The sequence below is a fragment of the Panthera uncia genome, chromosome B4 (genome assembly GCF_023721935.1).
Source record: "Panthera uncia isolate 11264 chromosome B4, Puncia_PCG_1.0, whole genome shotgun sequence".
Classification (NCBI taxonomy): Eukaryota; Metazoa; Chordata; class Mammalia; order Carnivora; family Felidae; genus Panthera; species Panthera uncia.
The window spans coordinates 66,003,648-66,021,607 of NC_064809.1; the positions used below are offsets into that span (position 1 = coordinate 66,003,648).

Genomic DNA, 17,960 nt, shown 5'->3' on the forward strand with positions numbered 1-17,960 from the left:
TGAGTGCGGCTGATGAGGTTCATGAAGTGAGTTTGTAAAGGGTCTTGTTTGTCAGGCTGAACAGTATGAAAAGACCTTAGAAGATTTTAGCATGGGATTTATAGGATCACATTTGTGTTTTAGAAATACAGTGCAGGGCATAAGCCAGTTAGGGAGGGATTTCAGCCTAGCAAAGCATTAAACAATTGGGTTTGCATTTCAAATGAGAGATGATGAGGTCCTGGATACAATAGGAATGGGGGGGGGCTACTTCAAAGGGGATTTTTAAGATAGTTAGAAGATAGACTTGAAGGACTTGGTAATGAGTTGATTGGTAGGTAGACCAATTTTGGTAGACCAATCACCTACTTTGCTTAGGTAGACTGTAAGAAGAGAGAGGGAGGATGGAAGAAGGAAGATGAGTTGGTAGTTTCTCTCTTGGGTAACTTGGGTGATCGTATCACCGAAGATGATACGGAGCAGGAGCAGGCTAGATATGGGGGTGCCCATGGAATAGTCAAATGATGTTGTCTAAAAGGCAGATAGAAATGTGTTTCAGGAGTTGAGGGAAAGAAGTCTTGCTACAGGTACTGACTAGGAATCATAGAATTATAGTAAAGTGTACTGAGAATTTATTTTACTTAGAAAGATCATAGAGCTTGATAGGTCTAACATCTGGGGGAATTAAGTGGTTTATCAAAAAGAAGAGTCCACAGACTATAGTCATCATGTAAAAACCAACACATTAAATGTTAAAGCAGCTATTTATCTGGGACATGTTTTTTTTTTTTTTTTCCAAATAGGTAAAATCACTTTGCTGATATTGGATGAAGAGACTGATATTTTCTTGTTAATTTTTGATGCCATGCGCACATTTTCAGGCAATGACGAAGTCCAAAAACTTGGATGCAAAGCTTTACGTGTGCTGTTTGAAAGAGGTATTTAAAAATGTCAAAATCTCTATTTTTATATTTATAGAAGAAGCAAGGGTTTATTATGGGAAAAGTAAAATGTAATTACGATAATAAGAAGGTATGTAAAATTTTATTCTTTATTAAGAAGTGGGAACTGTCAGTCTAGGATACATAATGGGGTTAATTAAGAAATATTGCTTGTTTTGTGGAATGAATTTTATTCATAGGTTATAAACTATGCCATTGTAGTAGACTGTCTTCCATTGCGTAACAAGGCATAAGATTCTCTTTGCAAACCGGATGCGTAGGAGTTAAGAAAGAAAAAAATAAAACTGTAAAGCCAAAGCATAGATTAAATTCGGATTTATGGTGTTGAGTCATCACCAGGGGTTTTAGAAATTGCTAGAGGCTCAGTATAAAGAACCAAGAGGTTTACAAAGTACCTCTTAGGAAAAAGACAAATAGGTATTTTATGGCATGGCACTAAGATTGATAACAGAGATTATTGTGTAATTTTGGACTTGGTTGGGACCAGTAGTCCTTCCATCGGCTTGGTGAGGAAATGGATTGGAGAGGTGACATGAGCAATGTGCCCACGGGCACGCAGCTAGTCAGCACCACTGCAGTTCAATTTACCACCAATTTTCCGAGCATGTTCTGCATCATTAGGAGAACCAACAGTGCTGGAGGTTTAGGATAAGAATAACTTATATGTGGGTTCTGTGTCTCTGTCAGTTTGCCATTTTAGTTTCTGGCAGCTCCAGGAATGGAGCTATTTAATTCCCTGTCTCGTTCCAGAAGGACTTTAAACAGCTTATAGTTATTTATAATAAAGGAGAGAAAAATGGATGAGGAAATGTATGAAGGGGAAACAATATAAAGCCTGGTTAAATTTACTAGTTACTTCAGGTCCTGTATACTTGCAGAAATCTGGCTCTCTGCTTCCTATGAGGCAAAGAGTTAAACATCGTCCGTTACAAAGTTACTGGAGATAAAAATAAACCCATTTATCAGGAGAAGTGATCAGTGTCATGGGAGACCTGAGGAAATACTCCCTTGGCTTTCCCTGGATGAGATGATAAAGTACACACATTTTATAAGGAGTACAAAGTGTATTTCAGTGAAAGAGATTCTATTAATAGTCAGAACAGCATGGTCCTGGAACCCAGCTCTCTGAAGATCAGGCTTGGTGGAGAAGACAGTTTACTGTGAGTGGGGAATCGAGGAACATCTTTTGGGATATCTTCTATAAATGTTGTATCTTGGAACTAAGCTTTTGAAGAGAATCAGGCAGAATGAGTCTTGCAAGGCCTGTAATCTGTGTTGCAGTTTAAGGGCATGGTCTCATTCATGGAAGAAGGGCTAACATCATTCTCTCCCCAGCATTGTGGGACCCATCCAGGACATACGGAGAAGGACCAGGGAATGTTAAAAGGAAGCTCTTATTCAATAGAAATGTCATCAGTGCTGACTGTGTTATGATTATAAATATGGAGTAGAAAAATTTCTGAATTTCCCAGGAAATCAAGTTCTCTGGATGTATTGGCACCTGTGAAGTGAATTTTCAAAATTTGAGAGTAGACTGTGGGAACTGTACCATAAAATGAGAAAGTTCCATGATACTCATTTATTAGAACCTAACCAATATCATATCATTTTACATGTACCGTTGGTATCAAGTTGAAAAATAAAAAAAGTAAGGTTGATCCTGAAGAGTGCTGAGTTTTCCAACATTTATGTCAGCACAATTCTCAGGCTAGATAAACCAGACTTTTATACATGTTTTTGAGCTACCCACCCAATAAAATGACTCCAAATGGAACTCATTGGCTTGATCAAAATATTTTCATTATGAAAATTAATGATAATTCTGATGAAATCAAGGCCATTTAGATAGAGTATTTTGAAGTCTACATGGTTGTCATTTGCCAAAGTTCACCCCTCTTGGACTGATGGATTTAGCTGAGCTGCCTTTCAACAGTGTACCATTAACCACTCCTTTGAAGTATTGTGATATGTTCGCTTCCAGTAGGTCATTTAAAAAAATTTTTTTTTTATTGTTTAAGTTTATTTATTTTTTTGGGGAAAGAGAGAGAGTAGGGGAAGGGCAGAGAGAGAATCCCAAGCAGTCTCTGTGTTGTCAGCATAGAGCCTGATGCGAGACTCAAACTCACGAAACCTGAGCTGAAACCAAGAGTTGGATGCTTAGCCAACTGAGTCACCCAGGTGCCCCTCCAGTAGGCCATCTTTATTAGTCCTTGGTCAGTTTTCTCTATAATCTCCCAAATGCAATTATAAATAATTTTGTTTTTTTATAGAATTGTTTGGTCACTAACACTTCTGCATTTTAAAATATGGAGTAACTAATATAGGTCAAAAAGAAATTATTTTAATCTCAGTAGCTTTTTTTTTCCCATTTTAAAATTCTTAGGAAGGATTTTGCTGAAATATGTATTTTAAAATTATGTCTGTTGTATTTACTGTATCTCATGATTGACATGAATATTATGTTTTTGAGTAAGTAAACTTTAAGCTTTTCAGTATTTTGTCTTTATTTTTCTAGTTTCAGAGGAGCAGCTGACTGAATTTGTTGAGAATAAAGATTATATGATCTTGCTAAATGCATTAAAAAATTTTAAAGATGAAGAGGAAATTGTGCTTCATGTAGTGCACTGTTTACACTCCCTAGCAATTCCTTGTAAGTACCCCATGTGCATGATTTCTTTTTTCTATATGAAAAATTACAGTTTACCTCCTTTCTGAGTCCATTTTTTTATGTTTATTTATTCTTTTGACAGAGACAGAGAGAGAGAGACAGAGCAAGCTAGGGAGAGGGAGAGAGAGAAGGAGAGAGAGAGAGAATCCCAAGCAGGCTCTGCACTGTCAGCACAGAGCCCGATGTGGGGCTTGATCTCAAGAACTGTGAGATCCTGAGCTGAGCCGAAATCAGGAGTTGGATGTTTCATTGACTGAGCCACCCAGGCACCCCCTTTCTAAGTCCATTAATTTTTTTTTTTTATTTTGTAGAAACTTGTAGATACAAAACCCATTTATTTATTCATTTGGTTAATTTTTATTTATTGATACTCTCCTGCAGCTGGTTCCCGTGCTGGGAAACAGTAGCAGAAAATGTAGACATATTTCTTGCCTTCTCAGAACCCATGGTGTACCATGCCAGATATGGATAAGTATGTAGGTGATTACAATGTATTGTAAGGCAAGTGTTGGCACAAGTGGCTGGCGTTGTGAGAGAAAAAGAAGGGAGGCAGGATCTCTTGGTAGAGACTTTGAGGAGCTCTTTGAGGAGAGCTTTGTGTGTAGGGATGTCTGAGGTGAAGTGGAAGGTGTAGGCAGAGTGTCCCAAGCAGTGAGCATCCTGTGTCAAGATCCTGGAGGAAGAGAGAGCAAGAGGGTAGAAGTAGCTTAGGAAACTTGTGCACTTAAGAGTGCGTGTGTGTGCATATGTGTGTGCATGTGCATGCCCAGCGCTGAGCAGAGGGTGTCTGCTTGTGTGTCATTTAATGGAAGCAGGGGCAGGGCTTGATAAGAGTCAGTGGATGAAGCTGGAGACACAAGCAGATCTTGAAGGGCTTGAAAAGCCACAGGAAGGAGTTTGAACTTTATAGTGATGCTTGTTGAGCGTTTTCTTGATGCTTTGAAATCTAGGCACTTTTATCACAAAATAAGTACAAATAAGAAGAAATTAATTTGCTGTGTATGCTACTAGTGATTGTTAATGGGCTGGAATAATGCTTCAGATTCTGTTACTTTTGTTTTGTAAGTGCACGTGAGCATTTTGTCACTATTCATGTATCGCCTGTGCCGGTTCATACAGGAGGTACACGTGCATTTATCTAGTGATGCTTTCATCTTCACACATGTGAAGTTGTGAGGATTAAATGGTGAAATGAGTTCGAAAATACGGAATAGTACCTGGTATGTAATAAGTGTGAAAACGTTTGATAGTATTTATTACATAATTTGTATTTCATACATGTGCACTGTAATGTGTTATGTATAATACACATACATGGTTTCAGACATGGATATCTGCTGATATCTGCTGAGTCTTCAGTAAAAACCCAATCCCTTTATGAAGTAATGCTCTTTCTTCATGATTGTTATAAAATCCATCATTTTCTTTTCCGTGGGAAATTAAACATTTGAAAGTAGATGGAGTTGCATTACAGTTGAGGATGGACATACTTTAAAATTTCTGAGCCATCCACTGTCAACAAACTGAATATGTTTCTCACTTTACTTTTCGTCAGCTATATTTATATACTTATTTATTTGTTTTGGGCTGGCTGCTTTGAAATTCATTGTTTTCCACCCACATCTGACGTAACTGCAGTGAAAAATGTGTCGATTCATCATACAAAGGTCAAAGGAGGAATCTAAAAATATGAAAAATGAAATGTTTTAAACACTGAATCTTCTTTTTGTATTTTTTTCTATTTAAATCCAAGTTAGTTAATATACAGTGTAGTAATGGTTTCAGGAGAATTTAGTGAATCATCACTTACATATCATACCCAGTGCTCATCACAGCAAGTGCCCTCCTTAATGCCCATCACCCATTTAGCCCATCCGCTCACAAACGTCCCCTCTAGCAACCCTCAGTTTGTTCTCTGTATTTGAGAGTCTCTTATGGTTTTCCTCCTTCTCTGTTTTTATTTTATTTTTCCTTCCCTTTCCCTGTGTTCATCTATTTTGTTTCTTAAATTCCACCTATAAGTGAAATCATATGATATTTGTCTTTCTTTGACTTATTTCGCTTAGCATAATATATCACTGTAGCTCCATCCATGTTGTTGGAAATGGCAAGATTTCATTCTTTTTGATGCTGAGTAATATTCCATTATATATATACATACCACATCTTCTTTATCCATTCATCAGTCTGTAAACACTGATTCTAACTGAAAGATGTTTGCCTTTGGGTCTTAGAGCAAATCATGTCTCATATTCTGAGTAAAGCAAATAATTATTTTCAGAAGCCATTTCTTTTCATTACAACATGTTTTCAATGCTCTTTAAAATACAATTAAACACTAAAAACATATTTTTTGAAAAACAATTGGTTGGTTTGGTTATGCCAAAAAAGGCAGAAAAATGTTCTGTAAACACCTTTTCTGTTTGTTTTAATAATAGTCAACATTATTAAATATAGTTCACACACTCACTCTTTCTGTTGGCTACCTACCTTTCCCAGTAGATTCTTTCCTTCCTTTCTGGTTCACCCGTGTTTGTCTCTTAGTTACACATCCCCTGAGTCCCCCATTCTTTTCTCCATCTATCTCAGAGCCCTCAGGAAGCTTGATTTCGTTTCCTGGTACACTGGCTGCTCTGCTGCCTTTCTGAAATAGACAGGAAATAAGTCATAGCTGACTTTGGCTGTTCTATTATGTGACATGATTTTGATTTTCTTTCTGTTGGTTTGAGGGAGAGGAACAATGTAAAAGCCATTATCCAAAGGAGTAGTGCCTCATTAGGGAAAGGCCCCACATTCATTTATTTGAAAACTTTTGGCCAAGACATTACGTTTTTAGACTTACATAAAAACACTCTCAATTATCCCTGTATTTTAAGTTTTTAAGCCTAGAAACAGGAGTAAATCAATTTTCCCTTAATGCTAGAGAAGAGTCCTAAATCCTATTATATTAGCAATGAACATGGTATTTTTTACAGCTATTGACAGAACACTGACAGAACAGTATTGACAGAACATGGTACTTAAATTTGGAAATAGAGCCATTATCCTGCCATAGATTTACAAAATGTATAGGGTGTTTTTGTATGTATATTTCAAGTGGGAAATTACTACCTTGTGGGTAATTATTATTTCTTTAAATTTAGGCAGTAATGTTGAAGTCCTCATGAGTGGCAACGTGAGGTGTTACAATATTGTGGTAGAAGCCATGAAAGCATTCCCTGACAATGAAAAAATTCAAGAAGTGAGTTGCTGCTTGCTCCATAGGCTTACCTTAGGTGAGTTCTAATTCTTGGTTAATTTGTTGTCACGGTTTATATGATGTAAGTGTATATACCATACATATGGAGGTTGTATGTTGGATAAGCAGCATATTGACATACACTGGATGGAAGTATTGTAAAGTAGCAAACTATCCTGCCATGCTTAGAATTTTACTTTATTTTTTGAGAGAGCGAGAGAGAGCACATGCGTGTGTGCTATATTTAAAGTATAACTATGTATATAGCTGATCCATACAAAAGAATAAGCATAACATGTAGAAAACGTGAAGCACAATGCAGAGGAATGCCCCACCCACCTGAAGTATTCGTATATTACCAATGCTGGCGAAGGTCCCCTGGGCTGCTTCTTTTCCCTGCTTTCCCTATAGAGTTAACACTATTCAGTGTTAAAAAGCTGTCAACTTGATCTTCAGATAAGGATTCCTTTCTTTCGTTCTCATTCATCTGTTTGAACAGATTATTTGTTCCATTTAATGACTAGAGAATTTATTGCCCCTGTTACTGTTTCAAAAGAAGCTTAACTTTCTCTTCATAATTAAAAAACCCAAAGTCAACGAATAAATATTTAGCGTTTTGTCAAATTATGTAACCTTATTATGGGTTTAATGCACATAAAGGTGTTATATAATTTACTATGTATTTTCATGTAAACTGTCTGAAAGTAAGATAAGGCCAGTCTCCCTGGTATTTGCCCAGAGTCATAGAGTTGGTGGATGGTAGAGCGGTTGTTGGCAGTGGTGTGGCAGGGAAGACAAGGTGAAGGGACAATGCAGGTTTAGAGAAGTTGGTAAAAGTAGAGGAGAATCTTTTGAAATGATTTTCCAAGACTAGATATCACTAAGGGCGGGGGGGTATGTCTGCTTAGAGGGTGGATGTGAAAGAGGTAAGAACATAAGAAGGTGTTGAAAGAAGAGTTATACCTGATTAAGCTGCCTTTTGATATTGAAGCCGTTGATTGATATTTAGTGTGGGCTTTAGGCTTTTCAGATATATGATCTTTTCCAACTCTGGCTTTGTGTCCTAGGGATTATTTAATTAGACTTACAGCTAAATAGGAGTTTCTTTCTTATTTCTGGAAGGAAACTGGTGACTGTTGTAGAGTTAGAAATAAGCTTAAATGGAAGGAGGCACGTATTTCTGGAATATCATTTAAAAATTCCTTCCTCATAATGACTTAGATTTTTGGATTGTGTGTTGATTTCAGAAGAATGAGTGTAAAAAGGTGTGAGATTTCTTTCTGGTTTGGTTTAGAAGTGGTGAAGTGTTCTTACTCTTTTTTTCTAAAATCATCGCAGACAAAATCAAGTAACGACGTGTGCCAGTGGCTTTTCTGAGCAGTATTCCTTTAAGCGAAAGAAGAGTTCAGCAAAAGCATTTAATGATGAGGGAGGGAGTTTTTCTCCATCTTTACAAAATTAAGCTATTTTGTACAATGAATATTGTAGTGCCATGCATAACAGATATGGGATGGGTTTTATGGGATGACAGGAGAAGGCATCAAAGAACAAAAAAATTAATGTAACCCAAACCTATCATTATTTTTGCCTGGTCAGTTCCATTGTCTAAGATAATTGAATGACTACATGAAATAAATTTTCAAAACTTTATGCAGTTATGCTAAGCTACTTAAATTACGTATATTTTAATGTCATGAAAAATATTTACTACTCAAATTTGTTGATTTAAATACTGTTATACAATTCAAAGTATTTTAGGTTTCGCGGATGAGAATTCAGCTAAAATCTCACTTACCTTTTAGGTAATTTTTTTAATATTCTTGTATTAAACGATGTACATGAGTTTGTGGTGAAAGCTGTGCGGCGGTATTCAGAGAACGCCACGTTACAAATTGCAGCGCTCAGCTGTTTAGCACTCCTCAGTAAGTAACTTTACTAAACAAGAAATTGTTATGGGGCATTTGATCTTGAATGGGAACCTTATAACAAGACGACATTATCGAGACAGTCATATGTAGGGAAGGAAGCATTACATGCCTTTTCTGTCCTTATGTAATTTCTTTTCTTTTAAAAAATTTTGTTGAGTTTATTTATTGTGAGGGAGAGAGAGGAGGAGGAGGGACAGAGAGAGGGAGAGAATCCCAAGCAGGCTCCCTGCTACCAACGCAGAGGCAGATGCGGGGTTTGATCTCATGCACCTTGAGATCATGACCTGAGCCAAAATCAAGAGTCAGATGCTTAACTGACTGAGCCACCCAGGCGCCCCTGTAGTTTGTTTTCTCATAGAAGATACTTTCAAGGGAACTAACAGTTGTGATTAGTACACCTTTCCTCTTCATACATGACTAATTACATCCTTGATTTAGCTTTGTTAGCAGGCAGCTAATCTCAGTTCATCTTCCTCTAGTCTGTTAGTTTTGTTTGGTGTCCTCTTCCTCATTTGATCATTTGACTAACTGGAATAGCATTATTATGAGGTGTGTAATGTATTTTTTAAAGTCTTTGTAATGAATCAAGACCACTACTAAGGAATACCTCACTTCGTTCATAACGTTTCAAAATAGGGACTTCAAGTTGGTCATTCAGACTGTAAGTAAGTCATATACTTAAATTTTTTCAAGCTGAGACCATTTTCCTAAATCAAGATTTGGAGGAAAAGAATGAAAATCAGAATGATGATGAGGAAGAAGAAAAATTGTTTTGGTTGGAAGCCTGTTACAAAGCGTTGACGTGGCATAGAAAGAACAAGCACGTGCAGGTCGGACACTTTTGTAAATATTATAGTTACTCAAAATTGTGCTTGTTCAATAATTTATATTTTGACAGGTTTCTTTTTTCTCCCCTGATCCAGGAAGCTGCATGCTGGGCCCTAAACAATCTCCTCATGTACCAAAACAGTCTCCATGAGAAGATCGGAGACGAAGACGGCCAGTCAGTAGTTTTGATTTCACATGATAGAGAATTTCAGTTACATTTTTAATCAATCCATATAAAATACCGTAATTGTAACTTTTATTTTTAGAAATATTTTTGATGTAGGCATCTATGTTTTAAGTGTTGCCACAGAATAGTTGTGCATCCATAATATTTTGATCCCTAGTGTGATTGAGAATTATTACCCAGCGATTTGGAATCAAGCATCATTCAGAAATTATGGGTCATCGAGAAAGAACCTTTCAGTTTTCTAGCTGATCATTAAAAATGCTGTATTAATTAATCTCAGGTGACAGAGATTGCAGAGCCATCTGTGACCTTCTCTGTTGCAGTGACTAGCCAGCAGTTTGTCGATATCAGGAGTTCGGTGTGGTCAGAAGCCTCCAAATTGATTTCCTACTTGATGTTGCAGTGTTGATGTGTCTTCTCTTTAGAGGCTTATTTGTAGCTGTCAGCTCTGGAGGAGGCTTTCTATGGGAGTGCCATTCAAGCCTCCTAAGAGCAGCCCTCTCTCTCAAAGATACAAACTGTAAACAGGAGTTTGGTGTGTATCAGAGTTGTTTCATGGCCGCAAGGCTCTGTGCTTTATCGCAATACTTGTGATGTTTGCCCTGGGTATGCTCCTGCTTTAAGAACTTTTGAATGACTTTTCTTGGAAACTTAAGTAGTGATAACGTACATCTCAAATCCTGAAAACCTGGATGCATATGGGTCCGTTGCCCATCGGGAGAGAATTAATGACACAAATGCTATTTAATCATATATCTCCATTTTAAAAGGCAACAGTAATACTTTAGAAAACTGTATGTTAGACCAGCATCCTAATCCACTTTGAGCAATCTTTTTAAGATTGTTAAGTTCTTGTTGCAGTTTATAAATTTCATTTCATAGCACACTGATTTCCTTAATATCCATAGGAAACCTTTAAAATATATTATTAAAAGAATATATATTATGCTCTACACTTTTAAAACTCATGCTGTTTCTTTATGATTTTTATTTTTTCTTGTTTCCATTCTTTTTCTCATTTTATCTTTTTCCTCTTAACACCTCTTTATATATTTGCTGAATCTTTTTCCCCCTTTACTGCTTATCAACTTTGAAGGAACAGAGAAATACTAATTTATTAGTATTTAGTGGATTTGAACTACCTTTTAAATGTAAAAAATGTTTACCTGTAATTCACAAAGTGACTTGTTAAAGTGGAGGTGACATGAAATCCTGTTTAAAGGCCTTGTTTGTTGTTAGAGTAGATAATGATAAGGGAATATTTGAACTAATTATTCAAAAGGTTCCCGTTAATATTGTGATTTAATTTGTGAAAGGTTCCCAGCTCACAGGGAAGTGATGCTCTCCATGCTGATGCATTCTTCATCGAAAGAAGTCTTCCAGGCCTCTGCAAATGCGTTGTCCACTCTGTTAGAACAAAATGGTAAGGAGTACATCATTTTTGAATAAAAGGAAATGCATTTTGTATTGTTTTAAACTTGTAAAGATAATACATTACAAAAAATTCACATAAGTAGATATTTACCTGATATGTAGATGTATTGATATATAGGTAAAAAGATAAAGAAGAAAAAAAACATTTTGATTTTTTTCCTGAATTTCTATGTGTGTAGTCACACATAACATGTATATACGTACAACATACATATATACAATATGTACAATATATTGTATATTTTTCTATGTTTGCAGAAATGGGATAATAATACTTTTATAAGCAGGTTGTATATGTTTTCTTTTTTGTGTTGATAAATGTAAAATTTTGTATTATCATTTTTAATAGCAGTGTAGCTTCCCACATATACCTATACTCTATTTTATAAACCATTTTCTCATTGATAGACTTTTACTTTGTGTTGAGTGGGATTTTTTTTTTTTTTTTTGGTACCTATAATAAACACCAAATGGTCACTTTTTTCCATTTTATTTCATGTACTGTTCCTGTTATTTTTTTTTTTAAAGAAAACTTTCTAGATAATGCAATGTCTAGAGAGATAGTCACCATGGTAAAATCTGTTAAAATTGTCCTTTACATGTAAGCATTTTGTTATTAGGGAGAGAAAAATGGCTGTTATACCTTTGGAAAGACTCTGAGGTTTAAAATTGAGGCTCTGGATGTTCAGATTCCAGGATCCCATGAACAGGAAATCCTGCCAGAAAATCTTGGGAGAAAACTCATCATAAAGGCATTTGGACTTGGCAGCTCTTTCAGAATATTTTTAGAGGGAGCAAAATAGAGAAAAACACTGAAAGCCCGAACCAGAGACCAGTGTTTGCACCACCTGTTAGTAGAGAACCTCCATAGAAATGAAGGGAATCAACAAACCAGTCCATGCATGTTTCTCAGTGCTGTTATTTAAGTCGAATCAAGAGGAAAATAATTTATTCTTCCTTTTCCTTCTTTCTCACTTTACCTCTCAGGTGGCATTTTATTTATTTATTTATTTATTTATTTATATTTAAATGTTTGTTTTTATTTTTGAGAGAGAGAGAGAGAGAGAGAGCAGGAGAGGGTCAGAGAGAGAGGGAGACCCAGAATCCAAAATAGGCTCCAGGCTCTGTGCTTGTCAGCACAGAGACTGATGCAGGGCTTGAACCCACAAACTGAGATCATGACCTGAGCCTAAGTCCGACGCTTAACAGACTGAGCCACCCAGGTGCCCCTCAGGTGGCACTTTAATACAAAAACTTGAGCTGGGAAGAGCCCTCACAGACAGATAGGGGTTGCCCTCTGGGATAGTAAGTCAGAGCAGGAGTGTTAGGAAAGGGAATTGCTGCCCTTAAATCTCCCATCTTCTACTGTGCAGAGACCTGGATAGGGATCTCCCTCCTGAAAATGAGGACCAGAGCCTCACTTGGTTGCTTTTGTGTGGCACATCGAGGAGAGGAGAGTAACCTTGGCCATATACAAATGTTGTGCTGGTGCTGTTGTTCTTTACCCTGTGGAAATCTTTGGTATGCCAACAAAACAACCAGTGAATGAGGATTAGTTACATGTGGAGTCAGCCTTGATTTTGATCAGAATCAGTGCCCTGCTCTTCCTTGTTCCTTACTTCTTTGTTCTCGGCCACCTGCTAGGTAAACAGTACTCAGATCCCGTGTATTATTCTTGGAGTTCTGCCTTAGGAGAATATTAAGACCTTGAGCAGCTTGGTCACCAACCTCTGTGGGCAACTTCTCATTGAAAGACACTTGGAAACATGGAGTATGCAGGGTTGGGATGGGTTTTCTTGAAAAACAACAGGACTGGCAGGCAGAACTGGTTTCTGCCATGACGTTACCCAGGCCAAAGCTTGAACATCTTGTGTGACATTTCCCTCAATTAATTAGTTATCTACTTAATGAATTAAGTTAATATTTATTGAGCTCCTGCTAGACAGTGACCTAGGCATTTGGATTATCATATAAATAGTATACTCCCAGGTTCAGGGAGCTTCAACTCTAGTGGGGAAGACAGATAATAAGATTAAATAACATATGTGTGAGGTAGCTACGAAAGAAGAAAATGAACCAGAGAAGAAGGATGTGTGTGAGGGGTCAGAGGAGATAAAATGGTGACGAGGCAGCCAGGGAAGAAGGTGAATATTGGATAAAGAGCTGCAGGAAGTTACATATTATTATTGGCCTTTTAAAGCAGATAATTTATTACTAAAATGGAGCAGAAGAGATCAGGACTTTATGCAGATATAAGGTAAAGGAGATAAGGTGTCTAAAATGTTCTGTGAACTCTGAAGTCACTGCATGATGTAATTTCTATTAGGTCCAGTGTTTGATGAAATTTCTGTTCTCAATTTTTAAGTCAAAGGTTAGGTGAATGTCTAGGACAGTATGGTGCCTGGACCAGTAACATCTCCAGGAAACTTGTTAAAAATGTAAATTCTAGGGCCCTGTTCAGACCTGCTGAATCACAACCTCTGGGGTTAGACCCAGCAATCTGTTTTTCAGCAAGCCTTCTGAGTAGTTCCAAGTTTCTCTGCAGTGCGAGCACTGCTGGTGTAGAGGGACTTCCATCTTTTAAAAGTATCCTCTTGGTTAGAAGTTAGCCACTTTAGGAGGGGTTATTGAACCTTCTGACATGACCAAGCAAAATAACCCAACTTATCATATTTTAGTGTGTGTTATTCTGGACATCTTTAAAAGGTATGAATTTTTCAGATTTTGGCAGTATTTTAGAATGTGTATATCGATTCCACTTGTTTCTGACTTTTCCCGATTTTCTATCATTTCTTCCTTTCCCAGTTTGAGGTTGATAACTGATTTTCAAAATACAGATCTTTCTTGACTTATGATGATGGGGTTTTGTCCAATAAACCTGTCATAAGTAGAAAATGTTGAAAGTTGAAAATGCATTTAATACACCTAACCTACTGATCATTATAGTTTAGTTTTGCTAAACTGCAGTGTGCTCAGAACACTTATGTTGGACTGTAGTTGGGCAAAATCATCTAATGTGAAGCCTGTTTTATAACAAAGTGTTGAATGTTTCACGTAATTTACTGAATGCTGTACTGAAAGTGAAAAACAGCATGAAAGGTAGAGTGTAAGTGCATCGGTTGTTTACTCTTGTTATTTTGTGGCTTGCAGCCACTCCCCAGCATTAAGAAAGAGTATTGTACTCTGCCTGAGAAAAGATCAAAATTCAAAATTTGAAGTATGGATTCTACTAAACGTGTATCACTTTCACACCATCACAAAGGTCGAAAAATCGTTGGTCGAGCCATCTGAAGTTGGGACCCTCTGTGGTACTTAATCTAAGTTTCATTTCCTGCCACTTTCAGAGTGTTGACCTGCAGTGTGTAATGTTGGAATGATATTTACACAGAGTCTTCAAGACAGTTTATACTTAAATAGACAGTATAAGATAATGTGCATTTAGTGAAGGAAGTTTATAACAAAGAAAAATTATTCTGTAATCATTATTGCTGGGATATAGTTATCTTCCCACATAGAGTATAAAATCAGTTGTAAAGCATATTTATTAAGCTTTGGCATTGCTTTGTGAAATTATGTAATAATTTTGTCAGTGCTTTCCGTCCCTTTGCACATGATGGTGTACCTATAAATAATGTTTGTACAGTTCGCTGGGATGAATGGAGAAGGTAGCTCAAGGCTGAAGGCAGCCTGACATGGTTCCAGCCCCTGTCCCACCCTACTCCCCCTGCCCCCGCAAGGTTTGAGTGGATGGTCAGTACTGCATGCACCTATAACTTATTCCCAGCTCACTCGTGTCTAACATGCCTAGTAAGTCTGTGTAAGTGCGGTTATTTTGTGACACTGTTATAAATATTAGAATGAAATGCAACTTTCATTCTTATTTTGGAGGGCATTATTTTAAAATATTTTCCTGCAAAAACATTCCTTTCACATGGATAGTATTATATTGGAACCAGTCATGTCTATGAATAAAACTTTAAAAATCAAAACCTCAACTGAAATTGTGAATAAGTGTGAAAAATTGAAAATGGTGCACATTTGAAAGATAAACATTAATGATCTTTAAGTTGCAATGAAATATAAATTCTACAGGTACTTTTCTATGAATTTGGACTATCTTAGCATTTTGTGTCTACTGCAGAATTATGAAAGTGTGCTTTTATTTCTATGAGTAACGTTAAAAACATTTTATAGTTAATTTCAGAAAAATCCTCTTGTCAAAAGGAATATACCTGAATGTATTGGAGTTAATGCAGAAGCATATACATTCTCCTGAGGTTGCAGAAAGCGGCTGTAAAATGCTAAATCATCTTTTTGAAGGAAGGTAATACAGATTCATGAACTTATGCAGAATATATAAGGTTGGGCCAGGAATATATCAATGTTTCAAGCATATTTCTAAGAGTTAAAAGAAAAACATAAGACATTTGCAGATTGACACATTGTGGAATATAATCTTATATCACCAATACTGTAGACTTATTTTATCTGACTGTGGAAAGAGATGGCAGAGATTGTAGAAACATGTTAAATTGGCTTTTGTACTTTATGCTTGGTGCTGACCACATTTTGGAAAATAGCAGTTGTACAATCAGTTTTTCAAATTATTGTGTATGAAAGGCATGAGATAAAATCAGAATATGGCTTCTGTTTTTTTCACAACAAATATTTATTGCAATTCTTTCATTTGAATTAACCTGGTCTTCTCTTCCTGCTCTCATTCCTTAGCTGGGAAGTCCAAAGATGTTAAGATTCCATGGTTGGTTAGAGGCACAACAGGACCAGATCTGGGGGTGGACGATAGGGCAGGGTTGGGGGGTAGAGTGGTGAGTGGGGGGCTTAAGAAAAACCTGTTTAAAAGGCTAAAACTGAATTATGTACAGAAGGTGCCTACTGCAGGATACGCTCAGTGCCTTTTTGCATTTTATTAGGCCAAAGAATGTGAAGTAACTTTGGCCTAATCTGTGTGAATCTCAAACAAAAAAATAAGCTCTCTAGGAAACTGTAATGTGTAAAAGAAAAAATAATTAGCACAAATGTTGCAGTAGAAAATGATTTTGTGTCCTGGCTTTCCCACTAATTTGAGCCAGCCATTTGATGTCTAAACATCAGGTTCCTCTTTGGTAAAGAGGGATAAATAGTAATAACCTCATCAGTTGTAAGTTTATAACGTAAATATTAAATCACTTACTTCTTACAAAGTTAAGATAATGCCTATACATTGTAAGCACTCAATAAATCACAGCTATTATTATTAATACTGTTATTAAATATGAATAAATGAAATGCAAATAGCATGGTAAAATGTATGTAGCACATTGGTAGGCTTTTAAGGAATAAGGTTATGTAGTTTTTAACACCCATCCAGCTAATTTATTTATGTTTATATATATCATATCTTTGAGTCATATTTCTTTTATTTAAATGTTGCTATTGAATATTTAAATTTAAAGTTGATCTCCAATGATGATTTTTATGGTCCCGGAAGTGTGCAAACCTTTATAAATGAGACAAACACCATGGAATAATCTACCCTTTAAGATTCTGTAGTTTATGTGCAATTAATGCTTCTGGCTGTTTCCTCATAGGTAAAATATACAGTTTTAGTCCTGGGGATTCAAAGATAACTATGACAGTGGGCGTGCCACTAAAAAACCCACTTTCTAGTTGGGGAGACTGATGTGTAAAGAGACAGTTACAATAAATACTGTGTGATAATGCAGTGGCAGGGATGAGTAAGGGCACAGTGGTTAGAGGAGAGTGAATGAAGTGGGATGACCAAACAAGAGAAGCTTACCGTGACCACAGAACCACGCGAAGTGAGGGCTTGGTTGGAGTAATGCACAGGTTTCAGTTAACATGGCACTGTGCAAAGCAAGGCCTGCCTGTTTTACAGTTTGTAGTACCTACTGAAATCTAATCCAGTGGCATTTCTTCATATGGAAGAGAAAGAATAGCCAAAATACCTTAGAGAAACTTAAGACTTCAACGCAAATGAAACTAATTAAGAATACCATACAGGGAGTCCAGTGGTGTTAATTTGGAAGAGGCAGGTTGGTATGCTCTAAAGATCCCTGACCTTGGAGCTCAGACAGTTTTTGTGTTCCAGTCCTGGCTCTGTCACATTCTAGTTATAGGACCTTGATACGTCACCTCTGTCAGCCTAAACTCTTCATCTGGAAAATGCAGATAATAACACCTACTTTTTCAGGGTTGTTGCCAGTGACCCATGTGCAGATCAGAAGGGAGATGTGTCTTGTGAAACTAAATAAAAGAATTCCCAGGTTATTAGGAATTCCACTTCTTGAGGTCAGGGTTTAATTAAATAATAATTAAAATAGGTGTGCTCATATTACTGAATGCAAATACATTTCCATATCGCCTTTTCTGGTAAAATAGAATGGTTCTGTTTTCCTGCACTTGTTTCAACTGGGTGTTTGTACAATGGAATAAGGTTGTACTTTTAATAAGCGTTTCAATCTTATATTTCCAGTAATGCTTCCATGGATACAGTGGTAGTAGTGGCCCCCAAAATAATAGCAGTTATGAAATATCATGAGGCATCATTATCAGTGCAGCTGGAGGCACTTCGAGCTGTTTTACATTTTATAGTTCCAGGTAAGTCACATAATGGATATGGGAAGAGATGGCAATTTCAATGGATTTTTTTGACATTTTCTGAAATACCAACTTCCTAGGCAAAAATGAAAGGACCAGCTTTGCTCAACCAAAAGCA

General features: G+C 36.7%; 1 protein-coding gene across 2 annotated transcripts in view; it reads left to right on the plus strand.

The window, feature by feature from the left end:
• LRRK2 (leucine rich repeat kinase 2) overlaps positions 1–17,960 on the plus strand; it is a 136,234-nt gene that overhangs the window by 10,342 nt on the left and 107,932 nt on the right. For both annotated transcript variants that reach the window (XM_049625291.1, XM_049625292.1), the window contains 9 exons: positions 783–917; positions 3,457–3,591; positions 6,753–6,884; positions 8,650–8,769; positions 9,469–9,605; positions 9,699–9,778; positions 11,107–11,213; positions 15,419–15,548; positions 17,718–17,842. In XM_049625291.1, the coding sequence (XP_049481248.1) occupies positions 783–917; positions 3,457–3,591; positions 6,753–6,884; positions 8,650–8,769; positions 9,469–9,605; positions 9,699–9,778; positions 11,107–11,213; positions 15,419–15,548; positions 17,718–17,842 (1,101 nt within the window). The remainder of the gene's footprint in view (positions 1–782; positions 918–3,456; positions 3,592–6,752; positions 6,885–8,649; positions 8,770–9,468; positions 9,606–9,698; positions 9,779–11,106; positions 11,214–15,418; positions 15,549–17,717; positions 17,843–17,960) is intronic.